This window comes from Eschrichtius robustus, chromosome 5 (assembly GCF_028021215.1).
Source record: "Eschrichtius robustus isolate mEscRob2 chromosome 5, mEscRob2.pri, whole genome shotgun sequence".
Taxonomy (NCBI): Eukaryota; Metazoa; Chordata; class Mammalia; order Artiodactyla; family Eschrichtiidae; genus Eschrichtius; species Eschrichtius robustus.
This window is the reverse complement of record NC_090828.1, coordinates 30,500,799-30,514,882: the sequence shown is the minus strand read 5'-3', so window position 1 is coordinate 30,514,882 and position 14,084 is coordinate 30,500,799. Positions and strand designations below refer to the sequence as shown.

General features: G+C 46.1%; 1 protein-coding gene across 4 annotated transcripts in view; it reads left to right on the top strand.

Annotated features, from left to right (window-relative positions):
- NRP2 (neuropilin 2) overlaps positions 1-14,084 on the top strand; it is a 115,039-nt gene that overhangs the window by 87,478 nt on the left and 13,477 nt on the right. For 2 of the 4 annotated variants that reach the window (XM_068544612.1, XM_068544611.1), the window contains exon 16: positions 5,745-9,238. The exons of the other annotated variants lie outside the window; for them this stretch is intronic. In XM_068544612.1, the coding sequence (XP_068400713.1) occupies positions 5,745-6,025 (281 nt within the window). In that variant the 3' untranslated portion in view covers positions 6,026-9,238. Of the gene's footprint in view, positions 1-5,744; positions 9,239-14,084 lie in introns of those variants that run through there. 4 annotated transcript variants of the gene reach the window in all.

Here is a 14,084-nt window from a genome sequence, read left to right as displayed (position 1 = left end):
CTCTCTGGCTCTCTCGACTAGAAGCACTTGAGAAACACAGTGAGGGTTCATCGGCGTTCCTGCAGTAATCCTCTGATGAAAGGCGGAGAAGTATTCCTGAACCCTGCCAGGGCTCCAGATAGGCAGCTGTGGGGTGTGACTCCTTCTCCTCGGCCCCCTCCCCCCGATGTGCCCAGCTGCCAGATCAGGGCTAGGTGTTGCTGAGCGGGGAAGCCTGGAGATGGGAAGTGTGTGGCCCGCTCGCCGCCTGGCTGTGGCTCCTCGCCTGAGGGGACGCCGAGGCATCCTTTGTGAGGTCCACGTCACAGAGGCCTGACGCCCTCCCTCCCCCCGCACGTTTACCATTCATCTAAACAGCTGCCAACGTCAGTTTCTCTAAGGGGAGAAGGAATTTTCTTTTCGCTGCCCTTTCCTCTCTCCAGGAACAGGAAGGAGAAGCCTTAGTTTAAAAGAAGTAGCCTATGCAGAGCGCAGGGAGATCAGCTCGGTGCTTTGTGACCACCTAGAGGGGTGGGATAGGGAGGGTGGGAGGGACACGCGAGAGGGAGGGGATATGGGGACGTATGTATACGTATAGCTGATTCACTTTGTTATACAGCAGAAACTAACACACCATTGTAACGCGATTCTACTCCAATAAAGATGTTAAAAAAAATAAAAATAAATAAAAGAAGTAGCCTAAGTGCCACCAAAGAGAGGACAAGTGTCTGAGACTTCAGCCAGCCACAGATCTGAGTTTAGGGGGGGTTTAGAAAGATGTGGGAGACCACCAGGTCTCCTGCTAACCTAGTGGAAACCTTCCGGTGATCCCCACACACACCGAGTGCAAGGCAACCCGGAAGAGTCATTTCACAGGGAAATTTGGCACTTCTGCATTCTTCTTCCCAACAGATGAGTGGGTGTGACCATATTCTTCGACTGTCTTCTGTAGACTTTTCTAGAGGAGCCAGCCTTCTCTTTTGTTTGTTTAATCTCACAAATTACATAAATCTTTCATCTGAAATGCCCCTTCTCCAGCTCTTCGTTTTCAACCTATACCTAAAAGACTGCAGACAAGCCAGGCCTGAAACAGTTCTGATTTGCAATGAGCCTTTTTGTTTTTTCCCCTCTGAGAGAGATGATTTACCTTTGGTGTCTTTCGAAACATTTCTTTTGGAAACCTGGGTGACTCCTCCAGGTCCGGAGGACATGTCATAAACTTAGCTGTAGGAGATGCTGTCTCTTTCCGGTGATTCAGGGAGAACTTGACTGAGACAGTCCTCAGACAGCTTCCAACAGAAGTAAGAGGCAGAAAGGGGGAGGGCTGCTTCGTGTTCCATCCCTACGCGGTTAGAACAGGGGTCTGCACACTTTTTCTCTAAAAGGACAGATCGTAAATACGTTGGGCTTTATGACACTCTGTGTCACCACTCCTCGCTGCCACTGTAGCACAAAAGCAGCCAGAAGCCATATGTAATGAGGGTGGCCGTGTTCCAAGACGTGCAGAAATAGGCAGTGAGCCAGATTTGGTTATCTGACCTCTGGGTTCCAGCACGGGCGGAGGATTTGGTCCACGTGGTCCCTGCCACTTCCCAGCGGCGTGAGCTTCCTCTGAGGGCTCTGGGCCATCTCTAGGGTTTCACTGTGTGCTGCCCCCCGCCCTCCTCCTCAGTTTTCCTACAGGTAAAACTGGGAGAAAAATCACTTATCCTCTCAGGTTCTCAGCTCTCCCATCTGAGAGTCACGAAGAATAAAGATGATTCACCGTATAGCCCAATGCCCGGCGCCCCAGAAGTGTCCATTCATTATACTTTTAGCTATGGTCACATTTCCCAATTGCTTATTAATTCTGTAACCCTATTTGCACAATAGGAATGGAAGAAAGCTACCAACAGTGTCATTTTTTCCCCTTATTTTCCTTCCATGCATGGCTTCTTAGAATTTGTTTCTCAAAATTCGAATTCTCCACCTTCACATTACCGCTTTCTCCAGGGGGCTCAGAGCTTTACAGGTGGAAGCCTGCTCAACCTTGCAAATACACTTGGAGTTACTGACTATTTAAATGTCTGTTTCTCATTATCTCACACGATGAGAAAACTTTATGGAAAATTAGAAGGTGGAAATTAATGAAAAATAGAAGAGACGTTGAAAGCATTTTTCAATTGGGGGGAAAACAAGGTATGTGAGTAAGTGGGAGATGTTAGAACAATCAGAGGGGACATTCAGGTCCACACATCACCAGTGCTGGGCAAGGTTGAAGTCACCTGCATTCTTTCTGCCATCCTGGGGGACATGGCCCTGGCTCCTGTGTTGTGAAGCAAAGGCCCAGCCATCCCATATGGCTGAGGGGGGCAAGTGGGGCTAAAATGCAGCCACTCACCAACCTGGGTACCTGGTGCAGGCAAGCATCTGCCCAAAGGGGGCACCTTTTTGCAGTTTGACATAGAGGCATGGTATGAGCTAACAGAATCTAACACTTTCCAAGAATAACTATTCTATGAAGTACCATTAGGTCATCAACATTTTTTCCAGGGAGTCTGAATGTAGGTCCAAAGTTCATTCCTCCATTCATCTGTCCACTCATTCATCTAATCACCCATCCATCCACCCATCCACCCATCCATCCATCCATCCGACATTCCTGGGGTTGCTGCTGTTATCTGGAAAGGCGCTTTGAAAGGGGATTTAACCCCTATTGATCTATCACCTTCCTTTTCTCTGGCTAGCAAACCACAGCCTCGTTAGCACACAGCCCCTGAAGACTGCCACAGAGCCAGGTTCCAAACCAGCGAACCACCAGCCTGTGGGAGCTGAGTCTCTTTAGCTGGAGAATGTCCTAAGAAACTCTGGCCCCCAACTGCAGGTCATCAAAAATTGCCTGAGGGGGGTGAGAGGAGGGCTGTTAGGTGTATCCTCTCTTTTCTGACTCCTTTAACAATAAAAGCACAAATTCATATAGTATGTTTTCTCATTTCTCCAAATAAATGTCCAAGGAAAAAGTTTAAGGAACCAATGTGACGTCCACCAAATTGCTTTTGTCACTAAAGTTTTCTACATGGCAATCATTTCTGGGGAGGGGAGTGTTAGCGGGAAAGGGGAAGAGGGCTTTATAATAAAGTGGAGTTTGTCTTCCAAAGCAGAGCAGAACTTGAGGCGAGGGGTCTATCTCTGATTCTGAATCTGTAATCCACAGAATGCGATTTCTTCTTCTCCAGCAGGTCCCTAGATCCTCCCCACCGTGCCCCAACTTTGTCTCTATCATAAGCAACACTTTAGGAGTCACATGAAGGCCCCAGCCCCGGCACGTTGAGCCCTAGGGGACGTATTTAACGTTGAGAATCAGCATTTTGGCTGAGGGAAAGCAAACCTTTGAACTGAGACTATGCGGTGTTGGTAGGAACGTGAGCAGTTGTGACAGTTTTCTGCTTGACAAAAATCTGTGCTCCTGCTTTGTGGTCTAGTCAGGGCTTCAGAGGGGAAAGTTAAACCCTGTGGATTTACTGCCTTCCTTTCCTCTCACGGTGAGCTGCAGCCTCATTAGAGAATGGGTTTCACTGTGGAGCCAAATCGAAATCAGAGGCAGACCCGAGGACACCCTCTGGGGAGAGGCGGTGGCACAGGGGAACTTGGAGCCCATCCCTGCACACTTTGTTGTTACTCGCGCATTCTTCTGAGCCCACATGAAAATCCAATGGCAGGATGGTTGCCAGGCAGCAGATACTCTTGGTGACCTGAATAATGAGTTGACACCAGTTCCTTGTGACTCCCGAGCTGGCCATTTCAAGGAGCCATTTTCAGTGCCTTGCTTTCTCTTTCTGTTTCTGTGCATAATTTTCAATATGGTCACAGAGAGAGAGAGGGAAGGAGGGAAGGAGGAAAGGAGGAAGGGAGCTTTCTCAGCTACAGTAATGAAATGATTAAAAGATGGAAATGGTCTGGGAATAAACAAACATAGAGTAGCGGGTAATGAAGAAGACAGTGTAGAAAGGTGATCCTGGGATTCTGGGATCCTTTCCACCCCAGGGGCTGTGCCTGCGGCTGCCAGAGTGTATGCTGGGTGACACATCCTTGTCACAGCTTCTCCAGCCCCGTGGCACTTCTGTTGGGCCAAGAGGCACCAATGAACCCTGTACCTTGGCAGAAGGGGATCCCTAAAACTAGAGGAACCAGTGAGTGATTAAAAGCTGGGAAGGTGGGCAGGCTCTGAAAGATTTTCCAAGAAAAACGCTCTCATTTTTCTAGCACTTCTGAGAAGACATCAGAAGGTCTGACTCACCCCTCAGCTAGTCCCCAAATCAAAAAGAGGTGCTCTGGGGTTTGGGTTACAGGAGCCGGCAAACGCTGACTCAGAAATAGGAGTCTTCACCTCAGTTCAGTCTTTTAATCACGAGCACTTTTGGAGAGCCTTCTTGGTGCATACCCTGAGGTAGACACCAAGATGAAAGCGAGTTCTTCTGCTTGAGAGCTCTGCGTCTCGTGAGGGAGGCATGAAAATATAAATGAGCCTTGTCTGAGTCTAGAGCAGAGATCCACCCACAGAGTAGGACCAACGGTGCACGGAGAGGACAGCAGCACCTCCCGCCCGTGGCTCCCACCTGGGGTATCGCATGGATGGAGAGGATACATCTTTCTGGCCACCCCTACTTGATGTAGGCAGCTAGGGAGGCATTTTTCATAGGTTAAGCATACATCATTTTTCAGAAGTAAAGATCATGTCTGGTTTTGGCAAGCTCAAAAGCTCCTAGTCCCATCCTGGGCCAGATTCTCATCTGATGTAAATGGTTGGGAGAATCGAGTTGTAGCACTGTTTTGCATCAAATGGGACTCTAGCCAGTCTTTCCCCAGAGTTACCCTGGGCAACCAGAAGCTAGCCAGTGAATGTGGTTGCCTTCTAAATCCTCTGCTAGCTTCTCTTCCGTCCTCTGTCTTTTCTGTGATTAGAATGATCTCCCTCCCTTTGCTCTCACTTACTCTCGCTCTCACATACCTACTATCGTTTTGCACTCAACATTTCTTGGTTGCAGCTTCCTTCCAATCAGCTTTTTAAATCCTCCATTCAATTAAAAAAATGAAGATGCACTACTCATTGCTTGACAGTGGTAATTGACCTGTTTAGACAAGACCAGGCTGATTTTCAGTGGGCATGGAAGCCTTGGCAAACCAAAGTGGAATTCCCCTTCAAGTCTAGCCAGCCTAATTAATACATTGTTTGAGAATGCTGGCCAGCCAGAACAAATATTGTATTTCCGCCCATTCGGAGAATCAGTGATACGGAATCCCAGAAGTCATATCAGCATCACTTACTTGCATGTATTCCTCTGTGTGTGTGTGTGTGTGTGTGTGCACGCATGTGTGTGTGATGTGTGTGAATCATAATGCTTCTATATATTATACAGTAATTGTGGTTTAACAGAAAGAAGAAAAGAGTTTTGGAATCACACAGCTCTTGGTTGGTTGAATATCGAACTTCCCACTTACTTGCTGTATAACCATTCATTTAACCTCTCTGAGCCTCTATTTCCTCATCTGTAAAATGGGTCTGACAGTACCTACCTCATAGGGTTGTAAGTAGGAAATAATATCAATCACTGAAAAGTGCTTGGCACCCACTAAATACTCAGTACCATCTTATTCCCCTGTCCCCTTCCCTCTCCACTCCAAAGCATGTGTGTGTTTCTTTTCTTCTCTTTTCTTTTTTTTAAATTAATTTTGGATTAGTCTGCATGCTCTCAGCCTAGCAACACTCTTCTGTGTCTCTCCACCAGGGGGCACCCTCCTACCGGGGACCGAGCCCACAGTGGACACGGTGCCCGTGCAGCCCATCCCAGCCTACTGGTATTACGTTATGGCCGCCGGGGGCGCCGTGCTGGTGCTGGTCTCCGTCGCGCTGGCCCTGGTGCTCCACTACCACCGGTTCCGCTATGCGGCCAAGAAGACCGATCACTCCATCACCTACAAAACCTCCCACTACACCAACGGGGCCCCTCTGGCGGTGGAGCCCACCCTAACCATTAAACTAGAGCAAGACCGCAGCTCGCACTGCTGAGGGCCGAAGCAAGGACGGCACCCAAAACAAACAAGAAAGACTGCAAACACGTTGCCTCGATTTTGCACTTTTTTCTCCTCGCCTAGTCTCTGTGTGAACGCTCAGACATCTCTCTCTCGGGGCCCAAACCCTGTGCGCTCGTATCCATCCCGACCATTCTCCTTGGGTTCTTTTGTTTGTTTGTTTTCCTTTTGTTGATTCCAAACCAACCAACCCCAGCTCTAATGCTGCATCTTGGAATACGAGAAGAGATACACCCCTAAGCACTTCACAACTCAAGGCTCAGCTGGTTTCCTTCCAGAGACTGGTTCCCTGTTTCTTCCCCTTGCCTTATCCCATCCCTCCTCTCTGTGGGCAGTCAGTCTGCCAGGAGACTTGAGGGGAGACCTGGATCTGTGTGTCTGTACATGGTATACATTTGTGCGTGCGACTAGCTCTGTGTGTGCGTGGGTGTGAGAGAGAGACTGGCTCATTGTTGGGGGGCGGCGTGTGTGGGTGTGTTCAGAGAGGGCCCCCTTTAACTCTTGTGTTACTTCTCCGGGGGTACATGTTCCAGAAAATAATATACTGTACTAGTTTTGTTTACTTGGAGAAGAGATTGAAGCTTTTTGTTGCCTTATCTAGCTCTGGCTGGGTTTCTATTGGCTACCATTGTCATCTTCAGGTACCTAAAAAACTAGAGGCCACCTGAAAAGAAGTGTGGCCCCTCTCATTCCAGTCCCCATGCCCAACCCGCCTGACCCAAGAGGAAGGTTCCCCCACTGCACTCCGACATGACCCCTTGTCCTGTCTCGGGCATCTTTGAAGTCACATGATAACAGCCATTGGGTGCGTGTGGAACCATCTCTACTTCCAGCCCTGAAGCAAATCTGTCTCATGTTGCCTTATAAAAGAGAAGCTCATAATGAATGTTTAGCTTTTATTGGTTAAGTCCAATCTTGGAATAAGTCATAGAGAATAACAGATCTGAGACTGATGTAGGAAAAGCAGTAGCCTGTTGAGAGCAGGAGGAGATGGAGGAGAAGGAAGGATGAAATGTTGTCTTTAAAGAACCTCCTCACCCCCTGGGCATTCATTGTGCCCTGCTTAGGATGGGATAGAGGAAGAAGGTTAAAAAACGTATTCTTTGGTATCATATTGATCATTGTAATAGCATTTGTAAAACATGGGGGGAAAGGGGTCATTTGCTTTCCTTTTATGGTGTTAATGGGTGCCTGAATATATAGCCACTAAAATATATGGCTGTTCACCTGACTTATTTGAATATTATGAGAGAATAAAAAGTTATCAGTTTTTTAAAATGTACCAGTGTACTACCCCTTAAAGCGTTCATGGCATCTGGCAAATACACCCTTATAGGCTGGCCTGGCATTTCCAGATGTTGCTGCATCGTCAGGAGAAGGTATAATGAAGATAAATCCTTTGCTGCCCATTCGTCCTCTCTAAACAACGCAGGGAGAGGGATATTAGAGATAAATTGCCTAATGATATTGTACGAAGGATGGATTCGATAATGAAGTCAATTTCATTGGTAGAAAATGCGTATTTTAACGAGATTCTCGGTGTACTGGGGCTCTGCCTTGGGGGGTGTTTACTTCTCACCTTCCTGCTAGGAATCCACTGAGGAAGTGTAAGATTCTCTCCAAAGATGGTTGCCTGGGCTGAAAGCCTCCAGGTACCTTCTGAGAACAAAATACTAATGATTTTTTTTTTTTTTTTTTTTTTTTTTGGCTGCTTGGGAGAGAGAGACTCTTAGCATTCTTTCGGAATATCCACATAGGTCCCTCCAACACACACACACACACAAACACACTTTTGCATCTGGTTTGTTTCATCCTCCTGAAAGAATGGTGCTCTCCCACTCTTATTCTATTTCAAAGAGCTGGTCTGTCTCAACCACAGCAGCCCTGCCAGGAAAAAAGACGAAAGGCTAGAGCATGAGCTACCTTGAGATTTCAAGAAGTGTCTTACCCCCAGCTGAAGATGGAGAAAGAAAGACGGAGAGAGGGAGGAGGGGTGGCAGGATACCATGGATACCTTATGATGACTTCCATGCCAATCACTAAGGGCTTTTTGTCTCAGGTATCTGTATCCAGTGATGCATCTGGGGTCAGGCATCCCTTGAAATGATTGACATCCCTATAGGCACCCCATGGAGGCGTGGTGTCAGGGAATTACACCTGGAAAGTCTAGCCAGTGTAGGAACTGTCTGAGTTACCATACACCCTTGAGGATTTCCCTTCTTTAAAAGAAGATGACAACAACTTTGTGAAATTTGCTGTATCTTTATCTGATGCCCCACATGGCATCATCTTTATGTACAAGCTGTCGTTGAGAATATGAGACTGCTCAAATCTCTGTGAATCCCATGATGCACTTCAGCTGGGGATGTCACACTTCTCTCTCTGTCTCTCTCTCTGCTCTTGCAGCCCAAGCGACTTTCATAGTATTATCCAGGTACTATGCTAAAAGGGAAGCTCTTTTATTAAATGTCATGCCTTGCAGCTTTAAAAAGCAAAATTCTGTATTTCATGGAGGGAAGGGTCCCTCTCTTCTAAGAAAAATAGACTGGACAGGTGAATGCATGCATGCATGTTTAGAGTTGCTGCTCAGAAGACAAAGAGGTGATAGCAACTATTAAAAAATTACTGAATGAATGAATTGAAGGTCTAGCTCAGGCTGGTACAGTATTTGCCTTAGCAGAGCTTTCATGTTAACAGCTCCAGGAGGGAAACACTTACCTCTGGGTTAAAAATCCCTTCCTTGATATTACACTAGCAATTGCTATCCCCTAATTGCTGGTGAAGACAGAAAAAAGAATAAAGAGGATCATAGCATTGCCACTGACAAAACAGAATGCTGAAAATAAATTGTCTTTTCCTTTGTCCCACATTTTTGGGATTAAAGCCAGAATAGGATAGAAAATCCAGTAATATTTCTGAGGTTGATATACCCCATCTTTAAGAAGACCCTGTCTTTAAAAATGAAACTAGCAGGCAAGTAAACACCTAAATAATCGAAAATTACCAAAGAACAACAAAAAAACAAGAAAACTTAAAGATTTTTACTTCCTATTCTTATCCCCTCACCCTATAACTGTGACATCTCTTGCATTGCTCAGTTGCCTGTGTGTCAAAATAACTTGTGGACGTTGGAAACTATTTGAATGTGTATTGTGTGGAATGTAATAAAGTGATGATATTTTTATACAAACATCTGGGGTTTTTTTTTCACCTTGGCTTGTGAGAACAAAGTTGAAATGTAGGCTGCGAAAGAACTGATGTTTCCAAAGTTTATACATCGCCTTCTGAGCCACAGGGCATTTCTGTGGGAGGTAGGTTCTCCTTGAGGCTGAATGCCAGCCTCTCCTTCTTTTATTTTTTTATTACTGCTTGTTAGGAGTTTTATCCAATTTGTGCAGCTGAGCCAATTTTTATGATTGGTGTGGGATTTTGCAAAAGTTGCTAAGTGCTAAATTACTCAATGTGATTCCACAAAATTTCTCTTGATGGCAAATCCCCAGAGATTGGACTCTACTTTCAAAGGGCCCCGGGGGGGCAGGTGGGATGAGCGAAGCAGAATCATGTACTCAGCTCTGCAGAGACAGATAGCTTCCTTTGGAGAAGAAGTGGTGACATCTTACCCCTTGCCTACCAAATGATTACTTCCACGGACACGTCGATCTCCAATTTATGAGCACTTTCCCAGACAAAACGGGAACTTGTAGCATGTTCAGGCTCGAAGATATTCCAGACTTTGGAGCAAGTAAGGAAGATAATTATATGATTACTGTGAACCTGGAAATATCATGGTGGAACATTTTATAAAAGGAACAATTCTATAACAACTTTGAGGAGGGGGACTTGGGGAAACTCAAAAGCCAGAGCTTATTGACGAATAGTTTTCTTTTGGTTCTCTTTCTTGAGTAGTTAGTGATATAGTTATATAAAATATTTCTATCTGAGGGGTATTAGAGGCAAAATAATCCAGGAAAGACAGCCTCCCAGCTATTCAGTGTTTCTAGATGGTGGTCAAAAGAGGTGGTGGAAGAATTTTCCATCACTCCCTATTCGTGGGATGTATTAGAAGCATTCCATCAACCCAGGAGCCTTCCTCAGAGTCTGAGAACATCCCTAAAGGTCCCAAGAAAAGGGGCTTGTCCAGGAGATCCTATTTCTGTCAGAATCCTGCTTTTTTTCCTTTCTAAACCTCGATCCAGGAAGGAGTACTTCTTACAGCTATAAACCTGACCAAGTGGTGCTAAAGGAAACAGGCTTCTGGGTTTTCAGATCTTACAGGAAGTGTTGTCAGTACAGAGGGCTCAGTATAGATGTCACTGTCTGTCCTCTGCAGGAGAAAAGAGCAGAATGTCCATGTTTAGAGCATTGTTTTCTCCTCTAATGACAAGCATCATTACCCATTTTGTCTACATAACATTTGGCTATTCTTAAAGCCATTTGTTCCCATTAGCAAAAGATGAAATGAAAGCATCTCAAAAGCATTTATTTCCAGCAAAGAGCCAGGCTCAGTCAACATTTTCATGAGCTGGCCTGGGACCAGATTTGCCAGAGTGAATTAAATTAGCCATCGCTTATGCTTCGTTAGCATTACTGTTTTTGGAGCCACCTTTGAGAATTTCATCATTGCTTCTCCCACCTTGGTTCTGATCCCAAGGCTTATTCTATATGCACTCTCTCTTCCCCCAAATAGCAGACTGTTACGATTCTGATCTTAGGCGTCAAACACAGCACTGTTATCAGTATGGTATTTCAGACCTAACCCAAGCATAAATGTTACAGAAATTGTATTTCCATGGGTCATAAACACCAGATGTCAAGGCCCAGGATCGTCTGTCTTGGCTCCTACCTGGCCCTTATGATAGTTTAAATGTGCGTTCTTGCTGTTGAAGCAAGACTCTGCCCTCCTAGCCCAGATACCCGCAGCCTGGCCAGTCGGCTGTGGCCCTGTGTTTGTCTTCATCACCTCTCTTCACTGACTCTGCAGTTGTTTTGCACAAACATTGTTGGCCTTTCTGTAATCTCTGATGAAAAGAGCTTCATTTTTAAGTTTTAATTTGTCCGTGTTGGGGGCTCCACATCTGAGCCAAACTGCAGATCTGTAGGTGCGGCTTGTTTTCTCTCTTTGATTGTGTGCATCACTGAGGCTCTTGCAGCTGTAATTTGCCTTTCATCCACTTCAATGACGGCCCAAAGAAAACACAAAAGGAATCCAACCAGAGGAAAAAGGAGGGGAGAGGGAAACACCAGCCAATGGTCTTATAATCAGCAGGGGAAAGATCGGCTTATATAAATAAATTAACAGCTAGGAACAGTGTAGGATTTAATGAAGCCTGACACAGATCAGGTGCACTGGAGTATGTCTCGAGGTTCGATATAATCAGAAACCTGCGCCTTTAGAAGGCGTCAGGCCACAGGCCTCAGCCAGACTACATTTGCCCTGTGTGGAGGAGTTCCTTTTGGTCCCAAACTTAAGCATGGAAGAGATACAAGATTTGGGGACTTGCCAAAGAGCAAACCCCCTTTTAGCATGGTTTCTGCATGGCACAGGGCAGAATCTTGGTGCTTCAGGGCAAACAGCAGAAACCATTCTTGCCCCAAGCCCAGTGGACAGGAGACCCAGAATCCTTCTATTCTCTTTCCAGTAAAGTAATTGTTCTTGGGCTTTGCCGTCACTGACCTCCAAGCTCCCAATAAAACTAAAGTCCCACGGCATCAGACCAAGAAATAGGAAAGGCCACTTGAAGAGTCAGCAACAGATGTGCTGGAGGCAAGACTGGCCCTGGGTGGGGAAAACACCTGTTCTTGGAGGCTCATGACCGGATTCATTATGATACTGAAAAAGGTCGTTGGGGGAAATTATAAGATGGTCTCTGGCTAGGTTTCTTTTCATTTCTTTTTAACTTACAAGTTATACGTGACTATGTCCTCAAAAAGTGCAAATAATTTTCCTAAAAAGTTCATTTCATTGTTAACCAGTCCCAAGCCCCTCCCCAGAGGGAATCATGAGAAATTGTTCGAGGTATATATTACCAGGCCTTGTTTTATACCTTTACAAATGTATATGTTCATGTCTAATTATGCAGTTTGCTTTGGTTGGGGTTAGTTTGGTTTTGTGTAAATAGTATCAACATTTGCTCACTTTGCTGGATAACTGCGCTTCTTTCCATTTGACAAAGCCTTGAGGATACTTTGTTGCACACCGACAGGTTTACCCCATCCTTTTCAGCTATTGTCTAGCATTTTGTATCATGTCGCTGTACCACAGTTTATTAACTGCTCCCCTACTGGTGGTCATTCAGGCTGTGTCTAGGTTTTCTTTCCATGATAAACAATACTGCAGTGAACATCCTTGAGGTTGCCTCTTTGTGCAAGTTTCTCTGGGATAGAATATCTGGGTCAAATGGTGTGCCTGTTTACATTGTAATAGATGCTTCAGGTGGCTGAGTTTTACCTTTAAAATGAACCTGCCCCCATTTGAGAGGGTAACAAACCAGCGAACACCCTGCATTATATCCCCTGTCATGTGCAGAAGCCACATAATCTCTGTGACTATCTCTCTCTCTTTCTCTAAAGTGGGTGGAGTGCTTGCAAGGGAAGACTGAGGACAATTTTAGTTGAAGGGAATTTTAATCACAGGGACTTTTTTTAATGCTGATTTGCGGAGAATGTGAGCCTGGCTATAAGATGCAGCTCGCTGGAGCTTTGGCCACCGTGGCCTGGGAGTTAATTCTATCCCTGGTTCAGCAGGCAGAGCCCTGTTCTCCATGATTAATGAGTTCCACTTGGTTTCTTCAAAGAGTGACTGTGCTGTGCCTTGCCGTTATTTATTTATGTTTTCTACTAAAAAAATTCGTGTCAAAAACATCCTTTAAGGTCAGTGCACATTATTGTGCTGCAGACAAAAATATTCCAACAGCCACAAGTAGGCCCACGTGCCAACAGAAAGTCCCTAATCCTGTGGCCTTGTGCCCAAGGGCCCCATGATGGCCCTGAGAGGAGCAGGTCTGCCTGGCTGAAAGGAGGCACCCAGCTTCTTTCTGAGGAGGTTCAGGGCTAATGTGACCCGAGGAAAGGTAGTAGGAAATGCGGTGGTTTTCCAGTGGGAGGTTTCAATGTGCAGGCAAAGCTGCTAGCCCCAAGTGGCTCCAGAGAGGAAGGACAAGTAGAAGAGAAGCCAAGGGACCCATTAGTTCAAAACACCATTTCTTCTAAGAGTTGCTACCCTTGTTTCTACTGTGCATTTAGACCAAGGGGTCAAAGTAATGTGACTGAGCATAATGGATAGTGTGACGGCCATATATGAGCTTTGCCAGCTTTCTCCAACCTGCCAAAAATCCAGGACTGCTGCCTCTAGGGCTTGAGGCTTGGGTATAACTCTTGGTGGCTCAGGGGAAGAAAAAGCAGCACAGGAGTGAGGTGTGGGTGAGCTACATGGGCACGCACACACACACAAGCTTGTTTTGTCTTCTCTGTGTAATTGTGCAAAATTGAACCCTTTTAGTATCATTAACTGACATACCCAAAGGCAAAGGCTCTGATCCAGAGCGGGAATGATAAGGCACCACGTCTTGGCTTTCAGCAGCAGCAGTTTCTTTCTCAGGCGGCAGGACTCATTAACTGGGTGCTGGACTGGAGTTCTCCGGAACTCGCTAGAGAGCAGCCAACTCCAGTAATGAAGGGAATGCGGAGAAAGCTTTGAGCCTGAGGTGGCCTTGACCGAAGTCCTATTCTCAGTCGGCCTGCTGGTTACTGAGGCCCGTTTCAGCACAGTCTGTTACGAATCTTTTCCTCTCTTTGCATCTCCCTACTGCCACCAAGGGGCTGGGAGAAGGGATACAAGGACCCTGAGGGCCGTGTGGTCTTCCGTATCGCTTCTCTGGGGCACTTCCAACAGCTGGTACTTAAGTGGGAAGACAGTCACTAGGACGGAGACTGGGGCTGACGTGGGTTGTCAAAGGAGCCCCCAAGGTGCCTCATCAGCCTCGGCCAACTGCAGACCAAGATCGCGAGCTCGGGAATAGCGTCCACGGGAAGCCCTG